General features: G+C 42.9%; 1 protein-coding gene across 1 annotated transcript; it reads left to right on the top strand.

Annotated features, from left to right (window-relative positions):
• Positions 1-1238: 1238 nt before the first annotated feature.
• Positions 1239-13890, top strand: mxra5a (matrix-remodelling associated 5a). Its single transcript, XM_087791447.1, has 7 exons — positions 1239-1423; positions 1494-1623; positions 2264-2654; positions 4251-7799; positions 8615-9533; positions 9603-9917; positions 11261-13890. Exons 1-7 carry the CDS (start codon positions 1239-1241, stop codon positions 12843-12845), a joined length of 7074 nt encoding a protein of 2357 aa, XP_087647573.1. The 3' UTR covers positions 12846-13890.
• The last annotated feature ends 256 nt before the right edge of the window (positions 13891-14146 follow it).

The raw sequence follows: 14146 nt of genomic DNA, 5'->3' as shown, positions 1-14146 counted from the left end.
GTCTTGCGTCTGAAAAAAAAAAAAAAAAAGTTTCTGGCTCCTCCTGTTGAGAGTTCTTTCATTCACTTCTGGAACTCTCTCACACGCGCTAGATTGAAGCAGGAGGAACCAAACTTTTTCATATTTATTTTGACTATTTTTCAGTTTGTTTTGCTGATATTTTTGGTGTTTAAATCATAAAAAAAAAACTTTTGAAATAAATGGATCATCTATGAGAAGATGGAAACAGAATCAGGAGAGAACATATCGATGATATAGAGGTAAAATCGTTTTATTGTTATTGATTTTGTTGTTTTATCTCTGCTGTGGTTGTAAGTTTTGCGGGGTTGCACCGCCGGTGCACAGCGCGTCTGATGCCCGGCGTGTGCTGCAGGGAGTCGGGGGGGGAGGCGGGGATCTGCCCGGGGGACCGGAGCCCTAACTCCGGAGGGACATGTGCGCTCACAGGCCTCAGATTATAAATTAAATTAAAGGGTTAACTATTGGAACTACAAATATCTGACTTAATAAATATAAAGTGTAACAATAAAACCATGTTAAATGTAATAAAAGTGCAAGATTCCTTCTTGCCCTCCATCATCACAGAGATGAAGATGATGAAGATGATGAAGATGTTCCTAAAACATCGATCCACTGGATAAAAGAGTTTATAAACAATGAAAACTGTATTTCATTATTCTAACCTCATCTGTTTAGGAATAGTTAATACGTTTTCTAAATGTTTAAAAGAGAATCCCTGACTCATTCAACTGACTCACTCTTGCTGTGAACTCAGTTGGTTTTTTTTCTGGCAGATGCTTTTGTTTAGAAATTCCGGATGTAAAGTTTTTTTTTATGTGTTCCGCTGCGGTTGGTACTTTTGTTCTGGAACTTGCTGCATGTTTCCTTTTAACAATGTAACTGTCGTAAGACATAAACAATGAATGAGGGTCGATGGAAGTTGCAGAGAGAAAATGAGGTATCCTACTACTGATGCCAACACAACTTGTTTCCATTTGAAATCAATTAAATAGATTTGAACATGTTTATTTAAAATGCATTGTCATAAAAGAAACGAAAATAATCTTCATATCTTTAAAGGAAATTTTGATCTTAATCACTGTTAAAAATATATGTCAAGTCAGCACTATATAATGGTTGATGAATGAAGAAGTTTCCTCTTTAATCATTTCCTCAAACCTGTGTCAGACACTTGTTTACTTGCACAGCTCCTTGTGTACTTAACCCCCTGGATGAAGATGAGTCGTGCCACCATGAGCGTCTGTCAAACCCTGCTGGGGCTGTTGTGTTTGTGGTCTGTGGCGGCGGTGCCGTGCCCCCGTCCCTGCACTTGTCCGAACCCCAGTGAGCTCCACTGCACCTTCAGATCCCTGGTCGCCGTGCCCCCGACCGTATCCAGACACGTGGAGCGCATGAACCTGGGGTCAGTCATTCTGCAGAGACAGAAACAATCGCTGGAGGGGAATGTTGATGTTTGTGTATTTGGTTTTCAGATACAACAGAATCAATAAGATCACGGACAAGTCGCTGGCTGGTATGAGGAAGCTGGAGCAGCTGATGGTCCATGGGAATGATATTCATAGTCTCCCTGATGGTGCGTTCAGGGACCTCACGTCACTGCAGGTACAGCAACAAATATTTGATATTGATATGCCATGATAATACCTACAGAAGGAGCTGTCTCGCCTGCATTTAACACAAAACTCTACAGCGAGAATTCTGACCTGCTCTAGTAGAAGAACTCACATTTCACCGATCCTTAAAACTCTTTATTGGCTCCCAGTTTCTTTCAGGATCAAATTTAAAATTCTGGTTCTTACTTTCAGAGCTATTCATGGTCAGACTCCTCCTTACATCAGTGATCTGATCCAGCCTTACACCCCATCTTGGGCTCTGAGGTCTGTGGATCAGAATCTACTGATGGTTCCTGAACACACTTCCGGACCAGAGGAGAGAAATCCTTCCAGGCTGTTGCTCCTAACCTTTTGAACGATCTTCCTCTCTCTCTGTGTTTGATGGATCTACTGACTCCTTCAAGAAACATCTTAAGACATTCTTATTTGTGCAGGCTTTTCACTGGTTTAATGGGACTCCTGTGTTTGTCTTATGTATCTTGATCTTTCAGAGTTTTTTTAATTTGTATGTATTTTTAACTGTGTATTGCTTTCGATTGTTCAAGCGCCTTGTGTCCACAAAGGCGCTTTACAAGTAACTATCACTTACTTCCTTACTTATAAATTGATCGGTATTCTTCACCCCATAGGTTCTGAGGATGAGCTACAACAAGATAAGCGAGATAAACAGACACACCTTCCAGGGCCTGTGGTCGGTGGTCCGAGTACACCTGGACCACAATCAACTGGAGTTCATCCCCCCCGACGCGTTCCACGGCCTCACCTCGCTGCGACTTCTCCAGCTGGAAGGAAACCGTCTTCAGCAGCTCCATCCGGCCACCTTCACCACCTTCACTCTGATGGGACTGCTGCACGTCTCCACCCTCAAGTACCTGGACTTATCAGCCAACGGTCTGACCACGCTGTCCTCCAGGCTCTTGGCTACCATGCCCCAGCTGGAGAATTTGTTTCTTCAAGGAAACCCATGGACCTGTGACTGCAACCTGGAGTGGCTTCATGACTGGGATCAAACTGCACCAGGTCAGAACACACACCCCATCCCCCTTTAAAACCGTTGAAACACCTTTGTTCTTTAGTTGACATGTTTTTCTACTCTTCTAGAGTAGGCAGAGTAGAACTTTCTTTGATGGCTCCAATCTTGGTCAATGTACTGCCAATGGCACCCACAGAGATCCTGCTGGCTTTTATTGCTATTTTTCACCTTCAGACTTATCTTTAGACAGACCAAAAGAAAGAGAAAAAGAGGTCAAGAAGTCAGGGCAGCTCCAAGAGGATGAGGCGTGAGAAGCTGTCAGATAACAGAGAACTTTGAGTTGAGTAGAAACAGAAACTGCAATATTTAAGAGTGAGAGAGAATGTCCGCTGGATGAAAGAGAAAGAAGTAAAGATATGTCAGAAGGGAGAAGTTTTTCTTATAAGGCGCTGTCCAATGTAAGAAGGCCCTGAAGCAGACTTGAGTCACTTTGAAGAGACAATGTCCCGGGAATGGCCTGGTGTTCTGTCACTAGCGTGGTGGTTTCTGTGGAGAGTGACTCGCTGGAACCTGACCGCACCTAAACGGTGGAAAATGGATAATTGGGTGGGTAGAAGTACAATTTGGGGATCAATCATTCAGAACAATGAACAGAGGCGAGTACGAGAATGCAGGAATGGTAACCCCCGTGAGGATCTGTGATGGAGGAGAAGAAGCTGGTGTGAAAGGAACGCTTGTTGACTACATATGGTTGAAATCGAGTCGGTAGGTCTAATCAGGATAGAAAATCAGAGTTAGTTAAGTCAGAGTTAAGATGCTCAGGTTTTCTGTACAAGTGACATAGATGAGACTCAAGGGGGCACTTGCTGTGGCAAATACAGAACTAGATGAAGAAGTAATGCAGGAAGTGATGGAGCAGTGTTGAATCTGGATCCTAAAAACACACAAATTGTGAAAACTAAAGGATTAGTTCACCCAAAATTTAAAATTCAATCATTTTCTACTCACCCTCATGTTGACTAAGGGTTGGGATTACTTTATAAGCAAAAACTTTTTAAAGTGGCGACTGGAGCTCAATAACAATTTCCGGAGTTATAGGCAAAAACGTAAATCAATTTCAATGCAGCGACTAGTGTTCAAAAATCACACACTAGTATTTCTTGTCTGTGCACATGTTATTCTTTACTTCTTCTACAAACAAGCATAAATATATAGAATTGTTTAATATTTGTGAAAACAAGCGGAACATTATAGACAAGCAGTATCAGCGAGTTAGGAGGTTTTTAAGTTGGTGTTTTTGGACGGTGATGTCCAAAAAGACCAACTTAAAAGAATAACATGTGCACAGACAAGAAATACTAGTGTGTGATTTTTGAACACTAGTCGCTGCATTCAAATTGATTTACGTTTTTGTCTATAACTCTGGAACGGATCACTAGGGGTGAGTAGAAAATGAGTGACGTTTGAATTTTGGGTGAACTATCACTTTGAGCCTCAGATGGATCTTTTATCAAGCAATGCAATCAAAGCAAGTCATTTTTCCACCATGACCGTGATTACTTTAATTCGATACACACATAGACTGACAGAGACAGAGACTGTGTATCTGGTTATTAAGTTTCCTCTTTTTTTTCTTACTCCAGGTGTCTTGAAATGTAAAAAGGACAAAGCACTTCCAGGGGGACAGTTATGTGCCAAATGCTCCTCTCCCAAGCACCTGACGAAAAAAGATATCCAAGCAGTTGACAAGATGTTTTGCAGTCGTCCAGTTATCAGTTCTCCAAATGGGACTCCAGCATCGCAGGACTTGGAGAGCGAAGTGATGAGCATTGAGGACTTCACAGAACCGTTTGGAAACATCTCTCTCGGAATGTCGGACGAACATGGTAATGAAGTGGCCCTAGAATGCACCTTCAATAAACCCAAAGAGCTCACCAAAGTCAACTGGGAGCAGATAGAGCAGCACCATATGTTGTCCAACATCTCAGTATCAGTGGACCTCGAATGCCCTGTTGATCGGGAAAAATATGAACAGCTCTGGAGGTTGATAGCCTACTATAGCAGTGTACCAGCTCACCTTCAAAGAGGACGAATGCTCAGCGAGCAGCCACATCCAACATATGTTTACCGTCAGGACTCTGAGAAGGATGCCGTGTACTACACTGGCGTTAAAGCGAACATCATGGCCCCGGCAGCCTGGCTGATGCAGACCTCTCTGGATATTCAGTTAAACAGACATCAGTCATCAAACAGCGTCGTCAAGCTCATCCTCAGGACCCGCGTCTCTGAGAAAGTAGATGTTGAACTTGCGAGGAGACAGAGAAGAACATGGGTGATGATCGAGTCCACCAACACAACCCGTCACGTTTATACTGCTATTCTAGGCAGTCCAATTCAAATGGCTTGTAAAGTGCAAAGTTCTGGCGATCCAATGATACACTGGATGTTACCGGACGGCTCTAAAGTTACCCACAGCAGCGCTGACAATAGGTTGTCTCTTACAAGTGACGGACAACTGGCTATTCGATCCGTCAGTCACAAAGATGAAGGGATTTACTACTGTTTCGCCAGGTCCAATGATGATGTTACCGTCCAGCCTTTCCAGCTGACGGTGCAGGATTCTTCCAGCCCTCCCCCAGGAGAGGAGGCGACCGTTACTTCAACTCAGAGATTTGCAGGGAATTCTCTCCTCCTGCCCTGTAGTGCATCCAGCTCCCCTGATGCAGAGATCCACTGGATTCTACCAAACAGCGATATAGTCCGTTTCCAGGCCAATTCCTCCAGAGCAGCCATCTCTGCCAACGGAACTCTGTTCGTGTCGCAGGCTCGGATATCAGACAGTGGCTACTATAAATGCATTGCACTAAATCAACATGGTTTCGATGCAGTCGCAACTAAAGTGACTATTCTGAGACATAAAGGCCTCCTAAGTCCTCTAAGGAAGTTTCCGTCAAGACCCCAGTCCGCCTCAGGGGTCAACACTAAAATTAAAATCCCCACTGGAAGCTTTATAGAGGAAGGATCGGGGCTGAATGCTGCTGCTGATTTACCACTAAAAAGGCGACTTGATGTTTTAAGGAGGAGAGTTCCCAGTGTTTCATCCTCACACAGGAGAGGTTTCCCTCAGCCTGGAACTATGTCGAAGAGGCCCGCTGTGCTCAGGAAGCCTGTGAGGCAACACACACAAGAGAACAAGAATATTGTGGAAAGCAGAAGGCGGGTTAATATGTCAAAGAGTAAAATAGATCCAGAAAAGTGGGCGGATATATTGGCCAAGATTAGGGTGAAAAATGTTCAAAACCCGGTGACTGCAATCCCTGTCCAATACTCGACAAATAAATTGAACACCAGACCAGATGATATCGAAGGCTCTTCAGATGTCCAAGATTACACAACTAAATCGAACACTGTACTATATAACACACATTATCAAGGTTCACAAACAACTGTGAGCGAAGAAAATGCACCTGAAATGACATCTGAAAATTATTATTCATATGCTAGTCAAGCGGTCACACAAAAGACTGTATACAATGTGCAGCACACTACTCATGACAGGAGTCTGGAACAGCTCATAGCGCAGAGCACTGTCCTCCCACAGACCACATCTGCTCCTCCACATGCCGTCACTATTTGGCAAAGTAGCACAAACAGTACAAGTAGCAGCGATACATTTTCTCAAAGCACAAATACAGATGTTGACAACGTCAAAACAGCTGATTGGTCTCAGGCACCAGAGGTGAGCCAACGTTCCTATGGGCCAAACGACGTTGCCAGCTTTATTACCGACTTTCCCAGTCAACATCAGAGTACCCTGTCACTCAAGCCAACAGAGTTTGGAAAAACTCTTGTGGAAAATGGACCGTATTTTACTGAAAGTGCATCACAGCAATGGGACACAAAACTGAACTTGCAACCTCAGCAGATTTTCACAACGCCAACTCCCACATCGGCACATGGTAAAACAGACAGGACTGATTTGCAAGGTATTCTCTTCGATCTTCCTAAGCAAAGTAACCAGAGAAAAAAGAATGGCGGTCGGAGAAAAAGGCCAAACAGGCGGAAAAACAAGTTTAATAAAGCTATTCATATGATGACCACCACACCTGGAAGCACTCTTGTTCCGACAACACAGAGTACTGCTTCCACACCACTAAAAATAGAGCCGTTGATTGTTACAGTAGCAGCTTTCCAGACCACTGTTCCATTCACAAATGGCCAAGAAGCAGACGGAGTGAGTCACACAGAAGGTAAAGCGTCGAAGCATGACGACAGTACAGCTCGTACCTTCCCAGCAACTTCTTACACCAACATAAACTCCAATCATCTGCCTCAGATTGTTGAACCACTTGAAAACTTAACAGAAACTCCCCGATCAACGGAGAGTACAGTAATCCCCTCATTATCCAGTGAACATCTGTCTAGAAGCAGCATCACACCGACTATCTCCAAATCAACTCCTCGGTCCACTACCGCTCCCTTATCACAAGCTCTTACAGTCACGCCGCATAAAACCGACACAACAACCAGCATGGTGAGTACCACAGTTGTACCATCAACCGTGTCTTCAGAAGAGACGGCGAGTACAGGGTTAACCACGGAGCCTGATATCAACACCACAAATGAACACACTTCCAATTTCATAGACCCTACCAAGTGGGAACTGGAAAATCAAGAGTTGACAGATATCACTCCATTTACAAGTTCAGATGTTGAGACAAACTCGACCAGTTGGTCTGATTTAATGACCCCATCAACAGTTATGACTCAATCAGATTTAGCCCAAACTGAAGGAATCTATTCAGCATCTGAGACTCCAAACAGCCAACAAGTCATACCAGCCACCACTTTACTTCCTACACCGGACACCAGCTCACCTAAACAGACCGCTTTGGTTGATAGTTCGAGCCCAGCCTTAAAACCATCAACGGGACAGACAATAACACAGACCACCACTGCAGCCACACTCTCAACTTCTCAGAATCCTCAGCCCACTCAGGATATCCAAACATCTGCTAACATGATGACAGGGAAGCCTCTTTATGACCAGATACCTATACACAGAGGGAAACCAAAGATTATCCAGAAGGACATCAAGATTGTCACTGTTAAAGCCGAGCAAGATGCTCAACTTTCTTGTGTAGCTGTGGGCGATCCTAAACCCTTCCTGTCGTGGACTAAAGTCAGTAGTGGTATGTATTGGTCTCATAAATCCGCTTCACATGCACATATGATGAACATCTGGAGAGATATATTTATATAAAGGTATTTCACATATCATATATCACGTATATGAAAATAAATCTGCAAAACGTAATGGCCACAAAATGTTCCATTATGCAACTATATATTTAAAGAATCATTGATGGGATTTTTTTATGACCAAAGTAATCCTTGTAAACTTGCTAGCATTCCCAGATGTTGTTACCTAGATATTTATTTCAGTTTTTTGGCATCAAGTTTGCCAGACACAGCTCCGTGATAGAACAGAATAACAGATCTCATTTTCTTCCCTCTTCCCTTCTTGATGTTTTAAAGTTCACTTTTGCACTTTTGCAATATATAATCTGATTTAATAACAATAAAAGTATCATAATAAGATAGAGATGAGATGATTCAAATCATGATTACCTTCGGCGTGGAGGTTATGCAGTCATCTGAATTCGATTAGCGTTGTGACTGTTGACTTAAGAACTCAAAATGAAAAAAACAGGTTTTCAATTTTTTCAATGGGAACAAGGACGAATTATTATATTTGTGTGGCTTCTAAACCGATGTGAGCACATGCTCCCATTCTTGCTGTCACGACTATTTGTCTGATGTACTACTGCCACCCTCAGGCTCATCATTATTATTGACAAAATGTGGAAATGCTATAAATTTCATACAATTATTGATGTATTTTTAAATGTTGGTGGGCAGAATTTTAGGTAGAATTTGAATGACTTTGGTTGGTTTATGTGGAGCTCCCTGACCTGATCTGTTATTTTGCCTATGTCTCATGCAGGGTCTACTATTGCTCAGAACACAAGAGTCCATAGGTTTGAAGTCCATACCAATGGAACATTCACAATCCAGAACACCCAGCCTGCAGATGGAGGTGATTACCAATGTGTGGTCCAGAACCAGTACGGTGATGACAAGATGGTCATCAACCTTGTGGTCCAAGCCCAGTCTCCGCGCATCCTTCACCCACGTCATCGAGACACTTCTGTGCATCTCGGTGGCAGCATTGACCTTGGGTGTGAGGCAGAGGGTCACCCTGCCCCTCAGGTCACTTGGATCCTTCCTAACCTTGCACCGATGGCTGCTGCCCCCTTTTCTGTCCTGTCTCTGCAGCGTGTCGCTGTCCTCAGTAATGGAACCCTAAGGGTTAAGCAGGCTTCCTTTGCAGATGAAGGTGTTTATAAATGCGTCAGTAGCAGCGCCGCTGGAGCAGATGCCGTCACTGTTCACCTTCACGTGTCAGCGTTACCCCCTGTCATCCAACAGAATCCCACTGAGAACCGAACACTTACTGAAGGAACCGCAGCATACCTCCACTGCACTGTCACCAGCGCCCCCCAACCTACCATCAGGTGGATCCTGCCAAATGGCAGACAGCCCCCGACATCTCAGTTCATAGGTGGACGTGACATGGTTGCATTTCCTAACGGGACTCTCTATATTCACAAGCTGGTTCCGGAAAATGCCGGGAGATACGAGTGTGTGGCCAGTAACCCAGTGGCTTCTACTCGAAGAATAGTGTTGTTGAACGTTGCAAAAACACCCTCTTTTGCCAAAGCTATTATCATTTCCTCTTCACCCCTGAGATCAAATGTCATCTACGGAGGAAGGCTGCTTCTTAATTGCGTAGCATCTGGGAAGCCCTTACCTCGGATCATGTGGAAGACACCGTCCAACAAGCTGGTGGATGCTCAGTACAGGTAAGACATTTTAACTTTTTATTCTTACAAAAACGATTATTATGTTTATACTTTTTTTTTTCTCTATAGCTATGACCCTAGGATTAATGTTTTCCCCAACGGGACCATATCCGTCCACTCGGTGACCAACAAGGACAGTGGGGACTATGTCTGTGTGGCTCGTAACAAAATGGGCGACGACTACATTCTGCTCAGGGCCAATGTTTTGACCCAGCCGGCCAAGATTGAGCAAAAGAAGCTGCAACCCAGTCAGGAGGTTGTTTACGGCGGGGACTTGAAGGTTGACTGTGTCGCCTCAGGTCATCCCAACCCAGAGATCAGTTGGGCACTACCAGATGGTACCATGTTGAACCTGGCCAAGCAGGACATAAGACGCAGTCGCAGGTAACTGCTCAGTTTTTTCTTATTTATTAAGAATATATTTCTTCAATAGTGACAAATGTGATCTAGTCATGGTTAGGGCTGTGTATTTTGGCTTGAATATAACGATGCGATGTATTGCAATACTGTAGAAACAAGGATATATGTGTAGTATTTTCTGAGTACCTGACTCTGGTGTTGCAGAATTACATTTTTATTTGTTTTAAAACCAAAGTATGTCTAAACATCAGCTACAACATCTGCCGGAGTCGACTGTATCCTCTCATCCTCAGTCATCGCAGGCATCTCAAAGGATTTCAACAAACATTTAGCTGCAGAGGACATAATGAATGCTGCCACCTAGTGGTCTGGAGTTCGAATGGAAAATTGAAGAAACATGAATATTTGTATGAATGAATGAATATGTGACTTATAAATATTACATTTTCTTTCGTAATTTGAAAAGTTAATTTTACAAAGAAAACATAGAAACACAAAAAATAATTTATATAGAAGCAGATTGTCAAAAATGTGGTCTAACATTTTCTGCTCTGATTATAATTTTAAAGTTTTGTGTTAATTATTATTTATTGGATTCAGTGTCAGGTCTGTTTGTCAAGCATGAAGAAAACTTTGTTAAGCACTTTTCATATACATTTAAATCTGTGGAATTATCCTTAAAGTGAGCACTATCTCAAATTATTTGGATTTATTTACTTTTGGGTTATTATAATTCTTTATCAATGCCTCATTTGTCATCGGGCAAGTTTCTCTCTGCAACAATAACATTCTTTTGTGGGGGTTTATTCTGGCAAACTCACTGTTTTAATCACTTATTTGACCCATTCTAACTGCCAACTTCAGAAAATATGGTAATGAGAATATGCTTTAATGCCGTGGTTACTCTTCAGCATTTCTCTGAATAAATGGTATGATTTCACCCAATCTGGCTATTATCTGTAATTAGCCAGTTTTAATATTTAATATCTATTTGAAATGGCATTATCCAGCTATCTCATCATATTAAAAGGAGAGTCACTCCTTCCATGCTCCGTATTTCTCTGACAGCTCACAACTCTATGATGAATGACTTCTCATTTCCAAGGAAAATTACTTTAAGAACCAATTTTAGCTTAAACTCATTAGGAGTCTTGGTATATGTTTTCACATTTTCACGTTAACCCCGACTGAACCCCCAGGAAAAAACAATGAATAAGGTATGTTGCTGTCTTACGCCTGAAAACCTTTTAACGTGTAGAGAAAAGGGGTTTATATCTGTTTGTCTGGTAAATAAATATGATCTTTAACCTTCAATCTTCCATTTAATCCGTGTTGTTTTACTCTTTCTATTCTGTGTTTTGATGCAGATACGTCGTGTTTGACAATGGGACTCTGTTCTTTAACCACGTTGGAATGCACGAAGAGGGCGACTACACCTGCTATGCTGAAAACCAAATAGGCAAAGATGAGATGAAGGTCCGAGTCAAGATTAAAGCTGTAACTGCTCGGCCACAAATCCAAGACAACATCCGGGAGATTATCAGAGTTCACTATGGAGAGACCGTTTTACTGCGGTGCAAGGCCAAAGGGGAACCGACACCAACTATCACATGGATATCGCCAACAAATAGAGTAATACTCCCGTCTACTGAGAAGTACCAACTGCTCAATGATGGTACACTGGTGGTTCAGAAGGTCCAGCGTTCCGATGGCGGTAACTACACATGCAGGGCCAGAAACGGCGCAGGACAGGACCACAAGGTGACCCAAATGGAAGTGGTTTTAACACCACCAACAATCAGTGGTTTAAGAGACGATGAAAGCAAGGTGGTCACCATCCATGGTCAGAGAACCTTGATCGACTGTGTAGCCAAGGGGACTCCTCGTCCTCGTGTCATGTGGGTTTTGCCAGGAAACATTATCCTCCCTGCGCCGTACTTCAGCAGCAAAATAATAGTTCACCTAAATGGCACTCTGGATATCCGGTCCTCAAGGAAGACCGACTCGGGGAAACTGACTTGCATTGCTCGAAATGAAGGAGGTGAGGTCAGGCTGGTGGTCAACTTGGACGTCAAAGAGCTATTCGAGAGGTCGCAACTCAAAGCCCTTAGAGCAGACAACTTGTTTTTGTCCGTGGGGACGGCCGTGACCTTGAACTGCTCATTTGATGGACCGAGGCCTCCGTATGTGACATGGATTCTTCCCAACGGTACGCCGGTGTCGAGTGGATCGCGCTCGTCTAAGTTCTTCCACCACTCCAATGGCTCCTTGACGATCAGCAACCCTTCTCTCGCCGAGGCTGGTATGTACCGGTGCTTTGGCCGACAGTCAGCGGGAGTTGTGGAGCGCGTTGTTGCATTGTCTCCGGGCAGAAAGCCCGAGATTTTAAACAGGTACAACTCTCCAGTCAGCATCATAGTCGGGGAGAGTCTATTGCTTCATTGTCTTACCAATACCGAGCCTGTGAAGATCACGTGGACTCTGCCCAGTGGCGTTCTCCTCAACAGACCGCAACGAGCTGGACGGTATGCGGTGCTAGCCAACGGAACCCTCGCCATCCAGCATGTTTCGGTGTATGACCGCGGCTCATACGTCTGCCGAGCAGCCAACGAGTACGGCAGTGATGTCCTCTCTGCAACTATCTCGGTGATCGCGTACCCGCCCCGGATCACGAGTGGTCCTCCTTCAGTGACCTACGCCAGAAGAGGAGTCGCCGTCCAGTTAAACTGCATAGCACACGGTATCCCCCGAGCCGAGGTAGCATGGGAGACGCCTGATAAAAAACGCTTGACAGTCGGTGCACAACCACGGCTCATTGAAAACAAGTACATCAACCCACAAGGATCCTTAATCGTCCAGAACCCCACACCAAAGGACGCTGGCGTCTATCGTTGCACGGCAAGAAACGCTATTGGTTTGGACTCGAAAACGACTTTGCTAAATGTGTTCTGAGGAGCGCGACTGGTAGTAGAGGGTAACGTCAACCCATGATGGCTTTGCTTTAACTTATGTAAATATTTTGTCGAAAAAAAAAAAAAATCATGAAAATAATTTGCGCCAAACAAAAGCTTTAGGCGTTTATTTATAAAGTGGTACAAGTCAAATACAATTCAGGATTTTGCTAATAATACGCTTACAAGATGTCGCTTCTCAGTCATTTATTTCTCGGTCGATTATGTACAAATTAATCTTGTGTGTTTCTGCTATTATTTAAAATTGTCTGGTTTCTCATATTTTGGCTGCAGATGCAAGTGTACATATTTTGATGATTCCGTACGACTCAGACCACGACAAGGACAATAACTGTCGAGCTTTATGTGTTCAAGGAAATAATATATACAATTTTATCTATATTATATTATTATATTATAAATATGATATTATTAATATATATGCAGTACAGGCCAAAGGTTCAGACATACCTTCTCATTCAATGTTTTTTTTTTTTTTTCATGATTATTTACGTATTAGATTATCATGTACTTAAGTGTGAAAATTTTTTAAAACTTATATTGTAGCCACTTTTTTCTCTGTTGACTGCTATGCAGACTTTTGGAAATCTTCATGCCCTTCAAGATATAGTCACCTGAAAAGTTTTTTCCTTCACAGGTGTGTATTTCCAGGGTTACTAAGTGGAATGTTTTTCCTTATTATTTGGACCATTCGTTGTGTTGTTTAGAGATCAGGTTGATACAGGCGTATTGGAAAACCTTATAATTCAGTTTATGAAAAGTACCAACAAGATAAGTTCAAGTGACCATCATCAATTTAGGAAATTAAGAATTAAGAAGAAAATGAGCCCGGAAAGTGTAGCCAAACATTTGGCCTGTACTGTATATATAAATATATTTATATAAGTGAACACGAGGCAGGATGGCAACTAGAAAATCTGTCAGAAACTGTGGGCGTGGCTAAAAGGCGATGAAGCAGAAAATGGTGGGTTGTAGAGCCTGGAAAGGCAGAGATCAAATAAAAGACCTCGGACTTGTACATAAAACTGTGTGTGGGTCCATCTTTCCTCACTTGTCAGTACAACATTTTTCCAGGACTCTTCGTAGGCTGTCAGAAACGTTCTCTTCTTTATATTACAAAGAGAATTAACATGAAGGTTTTCCTCGAGAAAATAAAAAGCTGATTCAACAGCTACCATTTAACAACACGAAACAATCTCGGTTTTATAGCGTCTCATTTTCCTAATAAAATGATCAAAAGGACGAAAGCTGATCTGAGTCGAAGAAAGAAAAGGCCGACTT

The sequence above is a fragment of the Callionymus lyra genome, chromosome 5 (assembly GCF_982586985.1).
Source record: "Callionymus lyra chromosome 5, fCalLyr1.hap1.1, whole genome shotgun sequence".
Classification (NCBI taxonomy): domain Eukaryota; kingdom Metazoa; phylum Chordata; class Actinopteri; order Syngnathiformes; family Callionymidae; genus Callionymus; species Callionymus lyra.
This window is presented reverse-complemented; position numbering and strand designations above follow the sequence as displayed.